We start from the raw sequence: 22495 nt of genomic DNA, 5'->3' as shown, positions 1-22495 counted from the left end.
AACAATAGAGATTTACAGGCCACTTCTTTATCTCAACATGCTAGATGTAAAGAACATATTTATAACAGGTAGCAAGACAAAGTCACTTTATTTTTTCCTATTTTTTGTTGTTTAAGGCGTTATTTATAGGTAATAAAATTCATCAACTTTAAGTGGACAGTTTAAAGCTTTTGGTAACTGTATGCTACAATGCAAGCACCACCAAATCCACACAGACAATCCTCCACAGTTTCCTTGAGCCCCTTTGCACTTGATCCCCACACCCCTCCCCATGGTTCCAGGAAACCATGGACATATTGTCACTATAATTATGTCTCTGTAGAATTTCATTATATAGAATCATACACTACATAGACTTTGTGTTTGACTTAATTCACTCATCATAATGTTTTTGAGATTTATCAGTCCTGTTTCTCTTTATAGCTCAGTAGTATTTCATGACATTGAATTTGTGATCTATTCATCAGTTAAGTAAGCAACCTTTAGGTTACTTCTGATTTTTAGCTTTTATGATTTTTAGCAGCTATTAATATTTGCCTATTATGAATAATTGGTATACATACATTCTGGATGGACATATATTTTCATGTGTTAAGTAAATAACTATGAGTGGAATTGCTTGCTCATGTGGTAAAAGCATGTTTAATTTTAAAAGTTATTGCCATACAGTTTTCTAAAATGGCTGTATCATCAAAGTCATATAATTCTAATATTATAGAACCTCACATTCTTTGTGAAAATATTTTCTCTAATGGTCTGATTTTTGCCACAAAATTTCACCAGAAAAAAATGCCAACTATGCCACACTTGGAGGAATATTTAGTAGCAGAGGAACTATAAACGTATTCTGAGTGGGATAACATTTTTTAACCCATATATTTACTAATGTCAAATAACAAATTCTAGAACACTTAGGAAGTTTCATGGTACCCAGCCTAACAGAAAAATAGTAAAAAACAACAAAGTATAAATTTGTCTTCAGTATTCCTTAAGAGGAAGGGGTTGTAAACAGAGAAAGTTGGTTGACTGTTATTTATTTCATTTAATACGAAATAAGTTGGGCTTCCCTGGTGGTGCAGTGGTTAAGAATCTGCCTGCCAGTACAGGGGACACAGGTTTGAGCCCTGGTCAGGGAAGATCCCACAACTAAGCCCATGCACCACAACTACTGAGCCTGCTCTATAGATCCCATAAGCCACAACTACCAGATCCCTTGCACCTAAAGCTCATGCTCTGCAACAAGAGAAGACACCACAGTGAGAAGCGTGTACACCATAACAAAGAGTAGCCCCTGCTTGCTGCAACTATAGAAAGCCTGCACTCAGCAATGAAGACCCAATGCAGCCAAAATAAAATAAATAAATTTATTAAAGAAAAATACTAAATGAGTCAACTGAAGCTAAGGGGCATTGAGAAGCATATGGAAGTAAGCTCTAAATGTCAAGCTTCCTTTGTAACCTTTGTCAACCTTCCTTCCCTGTTTCTCTGTGAGCAAAAGTAATCAAAGGATCAAGTGAGAACAGATGGGATTAACTGTGAGGCGATACCAGTTGATTAATTATGTTAACAGATCTGACAGGATTCCCAGAAAATGACTATATATATATAGTCATCTATATCTATATCTATATCTATATCTATATCTATATCTATATCTATATATCTTGTCCCATATATATATAACTTGGAGTTGGGGACAAAGTTAATCTGCCACCACCAAAAAAAATTATGACAGTTTCTCCCAAAGAACAGTCCTGGGACACAGATTCAATTTCCTTTTTCAGGAATGAATACATTTGAGTTCAGGTTTAGTTATCTGAAACAAAAATATTTACACATCACACAAACCCAATCTGCCCTCTTATTCTGGTCGGGTTTATAATCCCATTTCCCTGCAATAAATAAAACTAAATGCTAATTTATAAACTGCTAATTTTAACAAATTTTAGTTAAATTTGATAGTATACAGATATTTTATATTATTTTAGAAGTTGTATACTGATTTACTGGAAAATACAGATGTGGGTATTCCAAACAGGAATTTATAACTTGTCAAGATATTTATGAAGTTCTTCTTGTGTGTTTGGGCTTGTGGGTATTTTAGCCCTAGGAAATTGGATGGTAGAGAGTCAAGTGGCTTAGATAAGCAGCCTTCTCTAGAATATTTACTCTGTGGCAGGTTCACCAGCTACCTAATCAGCCTGGCGGAGAAGGTCCCTAGAAGATGAAATCTGCCTTATGGCTTTTGCTAAGTATGTGTCTTGGGAATGGGGGGAGAGGGCATGTGTGTGTATGTGTGTTAACTCATTTAGACTATATCTGAGGAGGGATATGTGTCAATATATTTATGCATATGGATGTGCTTATAACATTATGTGAGTCCCCTCCCACCTTGAGTTACTACCATGTACTAGCTCTACCCCACACCCATTAATGTTATGTATGTCTCCTTCCACAATATTATAGTTCAAGGAGGGCAAGATTTGTATCTAGCATTTACATATCCTCATTTACATTATGCATGGCACATTTTAGGACTAACACATATTTTGAATGACTTATTAAATACCACATAATAAACAAAAATATCAAACTTTTGGCCAATGTGATTTAAAATATAATGTCAATATCACAGTATCCAAATATTTAATGAAGGAAAAATAAGCAAATTTACATTATGCAGTGGCTCCCTTTTAAAAAAGTGTACAGTGTACAAAATTTCTTTAATTTATTCCATCAATTTATTCGAATTTGCATAAGTGAATACCTGGCTCCTCGTGTGCCATGTCAGGCTTTGTGATCTACTAATGTTTCCTGGCTGGGTTCACATTTGTATTCACTGCTGGAAAAGCAGATCTTACAGCCAAATGGATTTCATGACTAAAGTAATAAAGATCTTTCTTGTCCTTGAGATTAGCACTAGTCAGTGTCAAAAACATTTTAAAATGTGTAGAGTTCTTTATTCAAAGAAGGCTCAACTTAATCTTCACAATTTTTACAAAGGCTTAAGGTGCTTAGGGTACATGAATCATATCTTAAAGAGAGTACAAAAGTGACTATAAAATGCAATGAAACTGTTTGAAAGAGACTCACTTTAGGTATAGGGCCATACATAGGCTGAAAATGAAAGATCTAAAATGATACTGTATACAAATGATAACCAAAAGAGAGCAGGGAAGGACATATTTGTATAAGACAAAATAGACTTTAAGCAAAAACTGTAATAAAAGACAAAGAAGAACATTATATAATGATAAAGGAGTCAATTCACCAGGAAGATATAACAATTATAAATATATGTAGCTAACAGCAGAGCACCCAAAAATATGAAGCAAACATTGGCAGAACTGAAGGGAGAAATAGATAGTAACACAATAATAGTAAACTATTTCAATACAATACCCTGCTTTAATAATGGATAGATCAATCAGTTGTAGATCCATAAGGAAACAGAGGACTTGAACAACACTATAGATCAATTGTACCTAACAGACATATACAGAACACTCCATCCAACAGTAGCTGAATATACATTCTTCTCAAGTGGATACAGAGAATTTTCCAGAATAGATCACAGGTGAGGCACAAAAAAAGTCCTAACAAATTTAAGACAACTGGAATCATACCAAGTAACTTTTCTGAACACAGTGGAATAAAACTAGAAATCAAAGGCAAAAGGAAAACTGGAAAACTCACAAATATGTGAAAAGTAAACAACACACTCTTGAACAATTAATGGGTTAAAAAATAGATCACAAGGGAAATTAGAAAATATCTTGAGACAAATGAAAACACAACATACCAAAACTTATGGGATGCAGCAAAAGCAGTACTGAAACAAAAATATATAAGGGTAAATGCCTCCTTTTAAAGAGAAGAAATATCTCAGATCAATGACTTAACTTTACACCTCACAGAACTAGAATAAAAACAAACTGAACCCAAAGTTAGCTGAAGGAAGAAAATAATAAAATTAGAGCAGAGATAAATTAAATAGAGAACAGAAAAACATAGAAAACATCACCCAACTAAGAGTTGTTTGAGAAAAAAAAAAAGATAACAAAGTCTTAGCTAGCGTAACTACTAAAATAAGAAGGAAAACTCAACAAAAATCAGAAATCAAGATGGGACATTGCAACTGATGCCACAGAAATAAAAGGATCATTAGAGACTACTATGAAAAATTCTATGACAACAAATTGAATAACTTAGAAGAAGCAGATAAATTCCTATAAACATACAACCTACCAAGATTGGTTCATGAAGAAGTTTAAAAATCTAAGCAGACCTATAACTAGGAAGGACATTAAATCAGTAATGAAAAACCTCTTGACAAAAAAAAAAAAAAAAAAAAAAAAAAGCCCAGGACCAGATGGCTTCACTGAATAATTCCACTGAGCATTTAAAGAATAATTAACACCAATTCTTCTCAAAATCTTCCAAAACATTAAAGAGGAGAGTATATTTTCAAACGTATTTTATAAGGCCAGCATTAGCCTGATACCAAAATCAGACAAAGATGCCTCAAGAAATAAAAACACAGGGTAATACTGATATTGAATATTGATGCAAAAATTCTAAACAAAATACAGAAACAAATTCAACTACACATTAAAAAGATCAAATACATGATCAAGAAGAATTTATCTCTGGGAAGCATAGTTGGTGCAACATAAGAAAATTAGTCAGTGTAAAACACCATTATTAACAGAATGAAGAACAAAACCCACAGATCATCTCAATTGATGCAGAAAAAGCATCTGAAAATTTTCAACTTCTCTCATGATAAAAATTTTCAACCAGTTAGGTATAGAAGGAATGTACCTCAATGTAATAAAGGCTATCTATGAAAAACCCACAGCTAACATCATACTCAATGGTGAAAAACTGAAAATGTTTACTGTAAGATGAGGAACAAAGCAAGGATGTCATCTATTGCCACTTCTATTCAACATAGACCTGGAATTCTTAACAATCAGGGGATGCCTAGTAGCCTAACAATCATGCAAGAAAGAGAAATAAAAGGCAACCAAATTGGAAAGCAGAAACCAAAATCATCTCTTTTAGTAGATAGAATGATCTTACATGTAGAAATTCCTAAAGATTCCACAAAACCCTTTTAGAACTAATAAACAATGTGGAAAAGTTACAAGATACAACACTGACACACAAAAATCAGTTGCATTTCTATATACTAACAATGAATCATCCAAAAAGGAAATTAAGGAAACAATCCTATTTACAAAAGCATTAAAGAGAATAAAATACTTAGGAATAAACTTAACTAAGGAAGTGAAGAACTGCACACTGAAAACATGAAAATATTGTTGAAAGAAATCAAAGAAGACACAAACAAATGGAAAGACATCCTATCTTCACGAACTGGAAGACTTAATATTGTTCAAATTTCCATAATACTTAAATCAATCTACAGACCAATGCAATCCATATCAAAATACTAATGACTTTTTTGCAGGAATAGACAAAAAAAAATCCTAAAATTCATATGGAATCTGAAAGGACCCTGAAGAGCCAAAATGATCTTTAAAAAGAATATGAAAGCTGGAGGTCTCATACTTCCTGATTTTAAAACATGTTACAAAACTACAGTAGGTCAAAACAGTACAGTACTGACATAAAGACAGAGACTGATGGAATAGAATAGAGAGCTCAGAAATAAACTTTCACATATATGGTCAAATTATCTTTCACAGGGTTGCCAAGGCTATGCAGTGAGGAAAGGATAATCTCTTGAAAAAATGCTGCTGGGAAAACATCCCATGTTTTCAGTATCCACATGCAAAAGAATGAAGTTGAACACTTACATTGCACCATATATCAAAATTAACTTAACATGGGTTAAAGATCTAAACATAAGATTTGAAACAATAAAACTCTTAGAATAAAACATAAGAGAAGAGCTTCATGACATTGAATTTAGCAATGATTTCTTTGATATGACACCAAAAGTACAGGCAACAAAAGGTAAAATAGATATATGGTACAACATCAAACTTAAAAACCGTAAAGAAAACAACTGACAGAGTTAAAAGGCAATCTATGTATAAGACAGAATATTTATAAGCCATATATATAATAAAGGGTTAATATTGAGAATATATAAAGAAATACTAAAATTCCACAATAAAACCAAACAAATTAAAAAGATTAAAGATAAATTTTTAAAAGATTAAAAAGAGACAAGACAGATATCTCTCTGAAGATTATATACAAAAGGCCAATAATACATGAGAAAACACTCTACATCACTAATCATCATGGAAATGCAGGTCAAAATCACAAGGAAGTATTCCTTCACATCCCTTAGGATGGCCAGGATCAAAAAAAACCAGAAAATAACGTGTTGACAAGGTTGTGGAGAAACCAGAAGGTTTCGGCACTGTGGTGGTAATATAAAATGGTGAAGCTGCTATGGATAACAGTAGGCAGAGTCTTAAAAAAATCAAAAATATAGTTACCATATGATCTAGAAATCCCACTCCTAGGTATATATGCAAAAAAATTGAACTGAGGGGACTTCCCTGGTGGCACAGTGGTTAAGAATCTGCCTGCCTAATGCAGGGGACACGGGTTCGGCCCCAGTCCGGGAAGACGCCACATGCCACAGAAAAACTAAACCCAAGCTCCACAACTACTGAGCCTGCGCTCTAGAACCCATGTGCCACAACTATGTGTCAATACTACTGAAGCCCACGTGCCTAGAACCCATGCTTCACAAAAAAGAGAAGGCACCAAAATGAGAAGCCTGCACACCACAACTAAGAGCAGCCACAACTCACTGCAACTAGAGAAAGCCCACACGCAGCAACGAAGACCCAATGCAGCCAATAAATAAATAAATAAATTTATTTTAAAAAACTGAACTGAGGACTACATAAATCTCACTGAGCTAAATACATTTACTTTTTTTTTTTTTTTGCGGTATGTGGACCTCTCACTGTTGTGGCCTCTCCTGTCGCAGAGCACAGGCCCCGGACGTGCAGGCTCAGTGGCCATGGCTCACGGGCCCAGCCGCTTCGTGGCATGTGGGATCCTCCCAGACTGGGGCATGAACCCGTGTCCCCTGCATCAGGAGGTGGACTCTCAACCACTGTGCCACCAGGGAAGCCCAATACATTTACTTTTAAAACTAAAATTATCCTATGGCTGCTACAAGTAAGGTTGGGCTAACTTAGAACTTTGAAAACTAACAATAATTTCAACTACTGCAGCCCAGAGTGCTGTAGTCCCCCCTGCGTGGGCAGGACAAGTGCAGAGAGCTTGGAGGAGGGGTGCCTCCATGAGAGTGGCCTGGCGGCAGATGGCGAGAAAGATTTGACTGCAGAATAACTCAGTGAAAACAGCACAGCTGAAAACACGGACCGTCAATGACAAAGACATGAAGCAGAGGTGCTCCCCAGACACAGCAAAAAATCATCAAAGTCCTTGCCCTCTTTTTTCCAATGGCCAGCAAAATGGAATTACCTATAAGAAAGCTTATGCCTGGACTAATACAGCTGTGTGGCTGACAGGGACTTGGTGCCCTGCCTGGGTGTCAGGTCTGAGCCTCTGAGGTGGGAGAGCTGAGTTCAGGATACTGGACAACCAGAGACCTCCTGGCCCCACATAATATCAATCGGAGAGAGCTCTCCCAGAGATCTCTGTCTCAATTCTAAGACCTAACTCAATGACCAGCAAGCTCCAGTGCTGGATTCTCCATGCCAAACAACAAGCAAGAGAGAAACACAACACCACCCATTGGCAGAGAGGCTGCCTAAAATCATACTAAGTTCACAGACAGCCCAAAACACACCACCAAACATGGCCCTGCCCACCAGAAAGACAAGATCCAGCCTGATCCACCAGAACAGAGGCACCAGTCTCCTGCACCAGGAAGCCTACACAACCCACTGAACCAATGTTACCCACTGGGGGCAGACACCAAAAACAACGGGAATTACGAACCTGCAGCCTGTGAAAAGGAGACCCAAACACAGTAAGTTAGGCAAAATGAGAAGACAGAGAAACACACAGAAGATGAAGCAGCAAGGCAAAAACCTACCAGACCTAACAAATGAAGAGAAAACAGGCAGTCTACCTGAAAAGGAATTCAGAGTAATGATAGTAAAGATGACCCAAAATCTTGGAAATAGAATGCAGAAAAGACAAGAAACATGTAACAAGGACCTAGAAGAAATAAAGAGCACACAAACAATGATGAACAACACAATAAATGAAATAAAAAATTATCTAGAAGGAATCAATATCAGAATAGCTGAGGCAGAAGACTGGATAGGTGATCTGGAAGATAAAATAGTGGAAGTAACTACTGCAGACGAGAATAAAGAAAAAAAGAATGAAAATAATTCAGGACAGTCTCAGAGACATTTGGGACAACATTAAACATACCAACATTCAAATTATAGGGGTCCCAGAAGAAGAGAAAAAGAAAGGATCTGAGAAAATATTTGAAGAGATTATAGTTGAAAACTTACCTAACATGGGGATGAAAAGAGTCAAACAAGTCCAGGAAGTGCAGAGAGTCCCATACAGGAAAAATCCAAGGAGAAACACACCAAGACACATATTAATAAAACTATCAAAAGTTAAATAAAAAGAAAATATATTAAAAGCAGCAAGGGAAAAGCAACAAATAACATACAACAGAAGCCCCATAAGGTTAACACCTGAACTTTCAGCAGAAACTCTGAAAGCCAAAAGGGAGTGGCAGGACATATTTAAAGTGATGAAAGGGAAGAACCTACAACCAAGAATACTCTACCCAGCAAGGATCTCAATCAGATTCAATGGAGAGATTTAAACCTTTACAGACAAGCAAAAGTTAAGAGAATTCAACAGCACCAAACCAGTTTTACAACAAATGCTCAAGGAACTTCTCTAGGCAGGAAAAGCAAGAGAAGGAAAAGACCTACAATAAAAAACCCCAAACAATTAAGAAAATGGCAATAGAAACATACATATTGATAATTACCTTAAATGTAAATGGATTAAATACTCCAACCAAAGACATAGTCTGGTTGAATGGATACAAAAACAAGACCCATATATATGCTGTCTACAAGAGACGCACTTCAGACCTAGGGACACATACAGACTGAAAGTGAGGGGATGGAAAACAATATTCCATGCAAACGGAAATCAAAAGAAAGCTGGAGTAGCAATTCTCATATCACACAAAATAGGCTTTAAAATAAAGACTACTAAAGAAACAAAGAAGGACACTACATAAGGATCAAGGGATCAATCCAAGAAGAAGATATAACAATTGTAAATATTTATGCACAAATCATAGGAGCCCTTCAATACATAAGGCAAATGCTAAAAGCCATAAAATGGGAAATTGACAGGAACACAATCATAGTAGGGGACTTTAACACCCCACTTTCATCAATGGACAGAACATCCAAAATGAAAATAAATAAGGAAACACAAGCTTTAAATTAAACAAGATGAACTTAATTGATATTTATAGGACATTCCATCCAAAAACAACAGAATACACTTTCTTCGCAAGTGCTCATGAAATATTCTCCAGGACAGATCATATCTTGGGTCACAAATCAAGCCTTGGAAAATTTAAGAAAATTGAAATCATATCAAGTATCTTTTCTGACCACAATGTTAAGAGACTAGATATCAATTACAGGAAAAAAAATCTGTAAAAAATACAAACACGTGGAGGCTAAACAATACACTACTAAATCAACAAGAGATCACTGAAAAAATCAAAGAGGAAATCAAAAAATACCTAGAAAAAAAAAGACAATGAAAACACAACAATCCAAAACCTATGGGATGCAGCAAAAGCAGTTCTAAGAGGAAAGTTTATAGCAATACAATCCTACCTCAAGAAACAAGAAACATCTCAAATAAACAACCTAACCTTACACCTAAAGCAATTAAAGAAAGAAGAACCAAAAAACCCCAAAGTTAGCAGAAGGAAAGAAAGCATAAAGATCAGATGAGAAATAAATGAAAAAGAAATGAAGGAAACAATAGCAAAGGTCAATAAAACTAAAAGCTGGTTCTTTGAGAAGATACATATAATTTAAACCATTAGCCAGACTCATAAAGAAAAAAGGGAAAAAACTCAAATCAACAGAATTAGAAATGAGAAAGGAGAAAAAACAACTGACAGTGTCAATATACAAAGGATCATGAGAGATTACTACAGGTAACTATATGCCAATAAAATGGACAACCTGGAAGAAATGGACAAATTGTTAGAAAAGCACAACCTTCCAAGACCGCACCAGGAAGAAATAGAAAATATAAACAGATCAATCACAAACACTGAAATTGAAACTGTGATTAAAAATCTTCGAACAAACAAAAGCCCAAGACCAGATTGTTTCACAGGTGAATTCTATCAAACATTTAGAGTAGAGTTAACACTTATCCTTCTCAAACTCTTCCAAAATATAGTAGAGGGAGGAACACTCCCAAACTCATTCTATGAGGCCACCATCACCGTGATACCAAAACCAGACAAAGGCATCACAAAAAAAGAAAACTATGGGCCAATATCACTGATGAACATAGATGCAAAAATCCTCAACAAAATACTAGCAAAGAGAATTCAACAGCACATTAAGAGGATCATACACCGTGAGCAAGTGGGTTTTATCCCAGGAATGAAAGAATTCTTCAATATACACAAATCAATCAATGTGATACCTCATAATAACAAACTGAAGGATAAAATCCATATGATAATCTCAACAGATGCAGGAAAAACTTTCAAAAAATTCAACACCAATTTTTGATAAAAAATTAAAAAAAAAAGAAAAATACCCTCCAGAAAGTAGGCATAGAGGGAACTTACCTCAACATAACAAAGGCCATACATGACAAATCCACAGCCACATCATTCTCAGTGGTGAAAAACTGAAACCATTTCCACTAAGATCAGGAACAAGACAAGGTTGCCCACTCTCACCACTAGTATTCAACATAGTTTTGAAAGGTTTAGTCACAGCAATCAGAGAAGAAAAATAAATAAAAGAATCCAAATTGGAAAAGAAGTAAAACTGTCACTGTTTGCAGATGACATGATACTATACATAGAGAATCCTAAAGATGCTACCAGAAAACAACTAGATCTAATCAATGAATTTGGTAAAGTAGCAGGATACAAAATTAATGCACAGAGATCTATTGCAGTCCTATACACTAATGATGAAAAATCTGTAAAAGAAATTAATGAAACACTCCCATTTACCATTGCAACAAAAAGAATACAATACCTAGGAATAAACCTACCTAAGGAGACAAAAGACCTGTATGCATAAAACTATAAGACACTAATGAAAGAAATTAAAAATGATACAAACAAATGGAGAGATATACCATGTTCTTGGATTGGAGGAATCAACACTGTGAAAATGACTCTACTACCCAAAGCAATCTACAGATTCAATGCAATCCCTATCAAAGTACCAATGGCATTTTTCACAGAACTAGAAGAAAAGATTTCACAATTTGTATGGAAACAGAAAAGATCTTGAATAACCAAAGCAATCTTGAGAAGAAAGACTGAGCTGGAGCAATCAGGCTCCTGGACTTCAGACTGTATTACAAAGATACAGTACTCAAGACAGTATGGTACTGGCATAAAACCAGAAATATAAATCAATGGAACAGAATAGAAAGCCCAGAGATAAACCCATGTATATATGGTCACCTCATCTTTGACAAAGGAGGCAAGAATATACAATGGAGAAAAGAGACCCTCTTCAATTATTTTTGCTGGGAAAACTGGACAGCTGTGTGTAAAAGAATGAAATTAGAAAACTTCCTAACACCATACATAAAAATAAACCCAAAATGGTTTAAAGACCTAAATATAAGCCCAGCCACTATAAAACTCTTAGAGGAAAACATAGGCAGAACACTCTATGACATAAATCACAGCAAGATCCTTTTTGACCCACCTCCTAGAATAATGGAAAAAGAAGCAAAAATAAACAAATGGGACCTAGTGAAACTTAAAAGCTTTTGCACAGTAAAGGAAACCATTAACAAGATGAAAAGACAACCATCAGAATGGGGGAAAACATTTTCAAGTGAAGCAACTGACAAAGGATTAATCTCCAAAATATACAATCAGCTCATGCAGCTCAATATCAAAACAAACAAACAAACAAACAAGCGAATCCAAAAATGGACAGAACATCTAAACAGACATTTCCCCAAAGAAGATATTCACATGAAAGGATGCTCAACATCACTAATCATTAGAGAAATGCAAATCAAAACTATGATGAGGTATCACCTCACACAGGTCAGAATGGCCATCATAAAAAAATTCTACAAACAAGAAATGCTGGACGGGGTGGGAAGAAGAGGGAACCCTCTTGCACTGTTGGTGGGAATGTAAATTGATACAGCCACTATGGAGAACATTATGGAGGTTCCTTAAAAAACTAAAGATAGAACTATCATATGACCCAGCAATCCCACTATTGGGCGTATACCCTGAGAAAACTATAATTCAAAAAATAGTCATGTACCACAGTGTTCATTGCAGCACTATTTACAATAGCCAGGACATGGAAACAACCTAAGTGTCCATCAACAGAAGAATGGATAAAGAAGATGTGGCACATGTATACAATGGAATATTACTTGGCCATAAAAAAGAAACAAAATTGAGTTATTTGTAGTGAGGTGGATGGACCTTGAGTCTGTCATACAGAGTGAACTAAATCAGAAAGAGAAAACAAAATATGGTATGCTGACACATATATATGGAAGCTAAAAAAAAAAGTGTTTGAAGAACCTAGGGGCAGGACAGGAATTAAGACGCAGATGTAGAGAATGCACTTGAGTACATGGGGAGGGCGAAGTGTAAGCTGTGACAAAGTGAGAGAGTGGCATGGCCATTATACACTGCCAAATATAAAATAGATAGCTAGTGGGATGCAGCCTAATAGCACAGGGAGGTCAGCCTAGTACTTTCTCTCTACCTAGATGGGTGGGATGGGAGGGTGAGAGAGAGACGCAAGAGGGAGGGGATATGGGGATATATGTATACGTATAGCTGATTCACTTAGTTATACAACAGAAACTAACACACCATTGTAAAGCAATTATACTCCAATAAAGATGTTAAAAAAAGATAAAAGATAAGAAAAAAAAAACTAATGAGAATTTCAAGTTAAGTTTGCTGAGGGAGGCAACACCTAGACCCACAATGAAGCCAAATGATCAGGGATTTAAATTCACTTTCAAACAGTATAGCCCAATTAAACTCAGATTTTTGTAAAGAATGTACTGACTAAGCAGTATTACAATATTTTATAGTATTAGTCATGCCAATTTGTCATCCCGATGGATAATTTTAATTTCTAATGTTCCCAATGTAGGGCATTATAAAAAGATACAGAGTATCACAAAACTACAGAATTTCATTGTAAATTCAGAATGAAGTGGGAAGGTTTAGCGTTTGGTCCTCAAGTTGAAGCAAAGGTGCTCTTGAGGGAAATCAGTACTTCAGGTCCAGTGCCTTCAGGATGTATTGGTATAAAAGCGATTGAACTAGAGACTGTCATACAGAGGGAAGTAAGTCATAAAGAGAAAAACAAATATCGTATATCAATAATTTTATTACTTAATCACATTAATTATCATATTAGTTAATTAATATTATATTAATAATAAATATATATGTAGAATCTAGAAAAATGATACAGATGAACCTATTTGCAAAGCAGAAATAGAAACATAGATTTAGAGAACAAACATATGGACACCAAGCGGGGAAAGGGTGGGGTGGGACCAACTGGGAGATTGGGATTGATATATATACACTACTGTGTATAAAATAGATAACTCTTGAGAACCTACTGTACAGCACAGGGAACTCTACTCAGTGCTCTGTGGTGATCTAAACAGGAAGGAAATCCAAAAAAGAGGGGATATATGTATACATATAGCTGATTCACTTTGCTGTACAGCAGAAACTTAACACAACATTGTACAGCAACTATACTGCAGTAAAAATTTCTTTAAAAAGTGATTATGTTTTCATTTTTGTATTATTTCCAATATTTTCTAGTTCAACTGTTTTTCCTGTTTGTCTTTAATTCCTATAATATTAGGAACTCAAATGGGTTCCATTTCCTAAATGTGAAAAACATTAGCATCATTTATTTTTTATTAGGTTGGTGAACTTGACAGCAAATTTATGTGATTTTGCATTATTGATTTTTCCTTTTTAAAAGATAGTTTTCATGTTAGTGGCTAATGAGAACATTGGGGTATTTTTTGTTGTTTATTTTTTGTTTTCTTTTTGGGGGGTTCATTTGTATTTTTCCTGGCACTATAATACTATACTGTAATTTGCATAAATTTTTAATTAGATCCTTTACGATATCTTGAGTGTTAATAGCTACATTAATGTGCCTTTTTTATGTTTCTTTTTTTCTATTTTTTTCTTTTTTTTTTAAACAGGACTATATTTTCCATACATCCTACCAGGAAATGTACACATTGATCCCATGCTCAAAAGTATTGTAATCTTCCTATAGAACTGGAACTTGGCTTTATTAAATGAATCAGAAAATGGGTTGATTACAACTGTTTCTTGAAGTCCTTGGTTTGAATGTATGATTGGATATACTTTTGTTTCCTTAGACATAATTTCTGTCAGATATATTCTTACAAGTGACATTGCTAGATCAATGAAAATGTATTTTTAAAGCCTCCTGGAGTTACCAAATAGTCCTACTTAAAGGTACTACAGTTAAAATCCTCACCAGCTGTGTGAGAACTCACCATGCTGTGTGTAGTCATTAGTTCTCTAATGTGAATGGGGCCTGTGTGGGTGGTCTCAGCTCCCCCCAAAGGACCCCTTGCCCTTGGCTGGCCAGCTTTCAGCTATCAGCCCCAAAAGTGATCATGAAGGGTGGGAAGAGTCCAGACCTTGTTGCCCATAGGTTGTGTTGGGGCCACCAAGTTGAGGCCAAGCACCTTGAGCTGCCCATGCACAGCTACCTCCTCCTGATCCTTTCAAGATTTTCTGTGGAAGATATATGTGTATTCAAAGGAATGTAGAAATTTGAACTGCTTAAAGGAGTAGATATGAGCATCACAGAGGCAGCAAGACAGTGGAAGTATCCTGGTTTTGGAGGACCAAAGACTTGAGACGGACTAGAACCCACCCACCTACTGGACATATAATCTTTGGCCAGTCAGTGAGACAATAAGGTTATCTTGTCTGTAGAATGAGAGCTCTGGATGGCATAACCTTTAAAGGGCTTGCAGCACTAATGTCCACTGGCTCTATGCTTTTTACTGTAAGACATTATTCCAAAGAATACAGTTGGGAGGCTGAGAATAGCCCTTACTTAATTTGGACTTGAGTAGAGCACATTTCCTTCAGATGAAGGCATAATTTGAATCTACTTAATTGTAAAAGGAAAGACAACCCAGCAGTAAAATTGAAATTGCAGCTTGAAGAATAGTCAAATGCATATTAGGGCAGGAGAAGAAAAAGAAATATCAAAATGAAAGAGTCAACATGAAAAGTTACTTCTGTCTTTGTAGGAAGGAAAATTTCTAAATTATATCTATTCAAAACATTATGTCAAGTTCTCCTTTTGGGCCCCCATGAAGGGAATTATGCAAAGTATTGTATTAAAATATTGTATCAAAATATAAAATTTCTGGCGACTTAACAGCAAGCCTAACATTATTCTGTGTCTGGGAAACTTGGCTCCAAAATATTCAACAGATAATTATTAGTAAAATGATCACAGAAGAAAATGTGTCACGAAAATTTAGTAAATAATAAGTAAACATATAGAGCAAATTTGTGTATTTTTCATGTTGAATAAGAAGATATTTCCTTTTCTATTGGGTTCAATTCACACAGTTGAATTTTACAGTAAAACAACAGAATATATGTATTTTATTCCTTTGTTCCTAAAATATTTGAATAGTGTAAACACTAAACTTCTATGTACCTAATTTTTGAAAAAAATGGCTTATATAGAATATTTTATCAGATAAGACAGTTATTCCAGTAAACATTTCTTGGAACTGTATTATTTATTAAGCACTGTTCTGGGAGTTTTGACAGTAGAGGAGATTTAAAATCATTAAGACATTTCGGTGAGGAGGGTTGTTGCTTAGTAAATGTTTGTTAAGTTACTATAAGACAAAGACATCACCCTTGTCCTTTGAAAGGCTTATTTTATTCACTAAACTTTCTGGAACAACGTTTTGAAAAGGAAAAACAAAACAAAACAAAAACAAACAATCAAACAAAAAACAAGCCGAGATTGCTTAGTGGTTACCTTATTTTACAGTATGAAGTAAAAGAAAATGAGAAGTAAATGCTAATATTTCACTTTTCAAATAGTGCTTAAACAAACTTTTCATCCTGAACATTCTATTGTAATTATTTCTAATGAATCCAAAGGTGAATATTGTTTTTCTATATTCATTTACCTAATTATACTTAGAAAGTGTGAGTGGGTAGACATATTCATAATTCTTATACAAAGGTTATTAAGAACTTCAAGCTAAAAAAATATGTTAGAACGCCACAACCCTACAATTTTACTGAAATAAAGACAGGGGATTTTTGAAGTTAAAAAGAACCTTTGAGTCTAACCCCACGATTCATAAAGTCAGTGACTTGCCCAAAGGCTAATCTGCATCTGTTTGTGTCCCAGGTAGTACTAGGGGGTGCAGTTCTGGACTTTTCCCAGTTTTACCCATTCAACCGCCCACAATATTGTCATTAGTCCACCCACAACTGACCACTACCTCTGCAATAATTTCAAAAATGTTGAAACACTTTTTTTTTTTTTTACAAAAAGGCTGATATCCCTAGATACACTTCCAATTTCCTTGACTGTATAGCTTTATGAAACTTGGAATAATCTGACTTTGTGTAGGTGAGTGAGTTCTACGGTGTTATTCAAAATAAGATTAGTCATAATGAAACTCTGTTAAACATGTACCAGGGAAACTAATTCACAATCTACAATATTTTATGTTGAATATTTTATTTGCATTCACTATGTCCCTCTGCAGCAAATGGAATGAATATTGCATATAAAGGTGCTTCTATTTTGAAGTTGAACTGAAGACAGATGATGACTGAGTGACTGAACAAGTTTATAAATTTCTTGTTATGTTAAATTGAAATTAAAACCCAAGTCATCTGATTGTGAGTTAGTGCATAGTCTAGAATTCCTGCAAGATTAGCTTTACACAAACAAACCCCCAGTGGAAATAAGGGTCTGACTTTGAGTATCTGGGTACTTTTTTAAAAAATACTTTATTTATTTATTTTTGGCTGCGTTGGGTCTTCCTTGCTGTGTGCAGGCTTTCTCTAGTTGCGGTGAGTGGGGGCTACTCTTGGTTGTGGTGTGCGGGCTTCTCATCATGGTGTCTTCTCTTGTTGAGGAGCATGGGCTCTACGCACGCCAGCTTCAGTAGCTGTGGCTCACGGGCTAAGTAGTTGTGGCTCACGGGCTGTAGAGCGCAGGCTCAGTAGTTGTGGCACACAGGCTTAGTTGCCCCGTGGCATATGGGATCTTCCCGGACCAGGGATGGAAGAACCCGTGTCCCCTGCATTGGTAGGCGGATCCTTAACCACTGCACCACCAGGGAAGTCCCTATCTGGGTACTTTTAACTTTAGCACATTTCTCCTCAAATAAACATCATACACAGCAATAGAGGTGGTGTAACTATAAATCAATTTTGGCTGTGAGTAACCGTACAGACCAATGTGTTTTAATAAAACCCATGGCAAAGTTGAGAGTAAATATATTAGCTTTGAAAATCTGTTAGTAGAACAAAACCAAACACAAACCTATTCAAATTCAGGAAACCCAAATTCCATCCAGAGAGGAAGGTGTTAAAGAAAGCTAGATTTCCCAGAGTTGTCTCTGTGGTCAAAACATCCCTCTGGATGATTCACAGACTATAATAATAATTCGCTGCACATAGATTTTCTCCAAATAATCGTGGTTAACTGCAGCTGTTATTGCTTCCTTGGGAGACCTTTTCCTGCTGGACTGAACTCTAATTGTTTTTATTTATTAGACCATTTGTTAGGTCCCTGGTATAACTGTACACATCATTCGCAGTCTCTCCTCTTGAAAAACTTAAAGCTTTACTCATGAGGCTGTGGGTACGTGCTCACGGCCGTATGGCTGTATTTAACTAAAATACAACTTTGTCTCAGTCCTCCACAGTGAGGTGGGGTGGAGGAAAGAGGTCACCAAGAGTGAGAACAGCACCATCCAGAGAGATGTGTATCATGTTTTCTGTACAATCTGGTAAAATAGTTAAGACGGCAGAGGAAATAAATTAATGTTGGTAGAATTACTATCTGTAATTGTTTCTTTTTAATGTCTAGGAGGAAAGAAATCAATGGATTTCTTCCAAAATTAGTCCTCTAATTGAACAACGTTTTTCTTAATGTAACTGTAATTGAATATTTATCTAGAGGCAAACTGAGATCTTGTGCAGATGAACAAAACCAAGTATTCCCAACCATCATGACACTCCTTTAATTTCATGTAATGCTGATGAACAGTACAAGTAAATACAAATAAAGGGAGAAGACAGATGCATTTTAAAATGATCCATTCTATTATAGAGCCTTGAGGTTTTCTTTTTCTTACTTTTTTTCCCCTTGGTCTTAAGGCAAGTCATGATTAGTTACAAAAGAATTACATGGCTATAATCAGGAACCAAAATTGTCTTTCCTAGTTGTTTTGCAATGCATAATATGCTAATAAGCTGTTCATTAAATTGGTATTTTCTATTTCATTTAAGAAAAAAGCCTTTTGTATTACCAAACTTTGCTTGACTATTTTCATAGAATGAGCTATAATCACATATTTGGAATAATTTACAGAGATTACAACAGTTTATTACTTTGTAGCTTACCTCAGAGTGGGCAAAATTAGATCTAAGTTTTTGTACAGGACTGCTCCAAGAACAAAGACTGATGATTCATCTAATTCTAGAAAGAATAAAATTTTAAAATATTAGCAAAACAGCAAGAATAATACTGTGTCTTATAAAACTTTAATCTCCTAATTACAAGGGGATTCCAGTATCTGCTGATGCAAAGCCAGATATAAGAAATGCCTTCTTAACTGTGCCGAGAAAGTCAGCCCACACACTGCATGCATTAATTGTAACTCCAGAAGATGTATTTTCAGTGGTTTTGTGTCATGAAGTAACTTTCCTGCAGGCTGAGACAAGAAGCGGCTGTAGATACAGCTAAGGAGTTTAAATTCCCAATGATATAGGGGAGAGCCAATTATCTTTTGGAGCTCTCAGTTAAAATGTCAAAATTTCCAACGTAAGAATTAAGACCACAATGTCACTTTTGAAAAGGGCCATTAAGTTTTAGAGGCTACTGAAGATGTTCTTAAAACTTTTTTGTTAGATTTGTTGTTGTTGTTGTTGTTGTTGTTGTTGTTGTTGTTGTTTGTGGTACACGGGGTTCTCAATTTTGTGGCCTCTCCTGTTGCGGAGCACAGGCTCCGGACGCACAGGCTCTGGACGCACAGGCTCAGTGGCCATGGCTCACGGGCCCAGCCGCTCTGTGGCATGTGGGATCCTCCCAGACCGGGGCATAAACCTATGTCCCCTGCATCGGCAGGCAGACTCTCAACCATTGCACCACCAGGGAAGCCCGTTAAATTTGTTTTTAGATACCAACTTCTTTTTTAAAAAGTGAGGCAGAAACAATTATTTTGCATGGAATGGAAAATCCAAAACATTTCAATACCTAAACTTAAAATCTTAGGCCAAGTGTTTTACACTGGGATGAGACTGTCAGCACTGAAATTTGACCCTGACAAGCTCAGGTCTATAATTTGCACTTGTATTTTTTTTTCCATTTTAATAGAGCCTTTCCTCAAGTAAATTCAGATTTAAAGCCCAAATTAGGTTTTCTATAGTTACGAAATGAGTTTAGAGTCGTGATTGCAGACTGTTTCCTAAATTGCTTAATACATGGGAATTTATGTCAAGTGTATTATTAAATTGAACTTATAAATTTTTTGTTTGAGGCTTAAATTATTTCACATATTTACCTTTTGATGATACGGGGGTAAAGATGCTCTTTGGAATGACCACCCTGTCTTCTGAGTTTCTTGCCCAGTCAACCATGCCCTTCCGTCCTTTCATTGGGAAGTTGATGTCTGTTAGAACAGAGGCTGCAGGAAGCTTCTGAATGCTAGCCACTGTGAAAAAAGAAGTAATGATGTCAACTAAAATCTTTCAGTGTTATCAAAATTGATCACATTAAAGCTTGCAGTATATTAAAAACAAAATTTCTAGTCCTAATTATATTTATCAGAGCTATGAAACATGCTGATTCCTTAAAATTAGAGGATATTCATTAGGGCTGCTGACTTTTCCTTATTAATTTGGTTTCTGTTGCTTTCAGCAGGGATCATACAGTGACAGTCAGTGGCTGGGTGGACGATCTCATGAGCGCTGACAGCTGTGGCCATCTTGGTTGTTCATGGTTGGCCTCCATTCCAATTGCTAGAATCCTCTACTGTATTTTTGTTAAATATTTTGATGAACACACCTGATTCACAGACTGACATTTTCATTTAAATCTGAACTTTGTCTTCAGAACAAGTTTTCTGCACCTACCTCTGAACACTGCCTTTGGAACAAATATTTCCTGGATGAGATGGGGTACCATGAAGACATGAGAAACAAACACATTGCTCTGTGAGACAGAACTGTCAGGATTCAAATAATGAAGCACTAAAAATGCCATAACCACAGAGCCAATATAATATGCAGAAGTGTTTAACGAATAGGACAGTAATAACAAACGATTCTTAACATGCACACCCACAATTGAAATTAATAAATGTATATATGTGAATGGAGAATTCTGTCTTTACTCACAGTAAGTATTTTAATATATATTGAGAAAATTAATGAATAATATGTTTGGTAATGCCTGAATATATTTTTATTATATATATACACACACATTCACATCTATATATACAACAAAACTATGATAGTAAACACTCAAGCACTTATTGAGTGCACACAGTTTCAATTAAGGAATGTAATCTGTAGAGCTTTTGCATAGATCCATACTTGTTCCACATTAAAGTTTCAGGTGTTCCCTGGAAGACTTAAATGGAAATATGATGAGGGAACTCTAAAAGCTATCCCAATAAGAAAGGTGAAGTAAGAAACCATTAGACTCCTCATAAGTGGATTTCATTCAGAAGAAACTTGTAATTAAAACAAGAGAGGATAAAAATTAAGAATTTACCAATATTAGTTGTATAAATCTATTACTGTACCACTGGCTTAGTTGCAAATTAAACTGGTTATGTATTACTATACTTTATTAAAGCTCTTTCAGGAAATTATACACATCCATTTTCAGCATAGGATAGAATTTCATTTCTCCTGTAATTTGACATAATAAGCTTAAAAAAGGATTTTGTAACTAAATGTTGAAGGACAGAGGGTGCTGGGTAACTCATAAATTATTATGGATGTGAAAGCATGCTTTTTCTTAAGGGCTCTGCAAGCTTTATCCAATATGCAAAACTAAGTTCATCTACTTCCAAATTCCTTGACTCTTACTTTGGTTGTCTTGGTGTTTAGAGGAAATTTATTTCACCTCTCTTCTCTAAAAACTGATGAAAAGAAATGAAGGTTTTTCTGATTTCTGGTTTCTACTATAAAGGAAAACAAACAAGAGATAAACTGTTGGATCTTGAGGTCTAATAATTCCTCTGTTTCTATATACATTGGATAGAAAACAAAAATAAATAAACAAACAAAAGGAATAAATAACTAATGGAGGTACCTTATTCTGTACCAATTATATGTCACTTTATCCTGAATAAATGCTGGTCTAATACCTTATTCTTAAAAATATAAAAATGAGATAATTATACATGCATGTATCTCACATTGTAAAATGCATTCATTCTTTAGTTGGAGGTACATTGGGTATTAAATGATGACTATATAGATTAGATCGACTTTTGAGTCTAGACTGAAGTAATATAAAAACCAATTAGGATCACTAACTTCTGCAAGAAGTCCTTTAAGTTGCATAGTATTGAGCATCAGAAGGATATAAAAACAAACATGTATTCATTAATTTTAGTAGATATGTAGTCCATAAAGTAAGATGGTATTTTCAATAAATACATTATGAAAAGGGATATGACTTCACAGACTGATAAGTTTCAAATATAGCCTTCAAATGATCAGTATACATGTTCTTTAAAATATGCAGAATTTAAAATTGTACTTCTTTACCTTAAACCTACTTAGGAAGATGCCTAAGGTGACACTGTGGTTCTTCATGACCCTGCAGTGATTAATTAACATGAAAAACTATTTCCATACAGCAAAAATGATTTAAAGATGACTTTTATTTTTTTCTTTCAGTCCCTGTACCAGACACTTGGACCAATCCAATCCTCAATTCCT

At 35.4% G+C, this 22495-nt stretch overlaps 1 protein-coding gene across 1 annotated transcript in view; it reads right to left on the bottom strand.

Annotated features, from left to right (window-relative positions):
- ADGRB3 (adhesion G protein-coupled receptor B3) overlaps positions 1 to 22495 on the bottom strand; it is a 789966-nt gene that overhangs the window by 335100 nt on the left and 432371 nt on the right. Inside the window, exons 12-13 of the mRNA XM_060114602.1 lie at positions 20098 to 20247; positions 18938 to 19013 (exon numbers count right to left, since the gene is read on the bottom strand). Of these exons, the coding sequence (XP_059970585.1) occupies positions 18938 to 19013; positions 20098 to 20247 (226 nt within the window). The remainder of the gene's footprint in view (positions 1 to 18937; positions 19014 to 20097; positions 20248 to 22495) is intronic.

The sequence above is a fragment of the Mesoplodon densirostris genome, chromosome 12, assembly GCF_025265405.1.
Source record: "Mesoplodon densirostris isolate mMesDen1 chromosome 12, mMesDen1 primary haplotype, whole genome shotgun sequence".
NCBI lineage: Eukaryota > Metazoa > Chordata > Mammalia > Artiodactyla > Ziphiidae > Mesoplodon > Mesoplodon densirostris.
The sequence above is the reverse complement of the archived record's forward strand: the minus strand, read 5'-3'. Positions and strand labels throughout refer to the sequence as shown.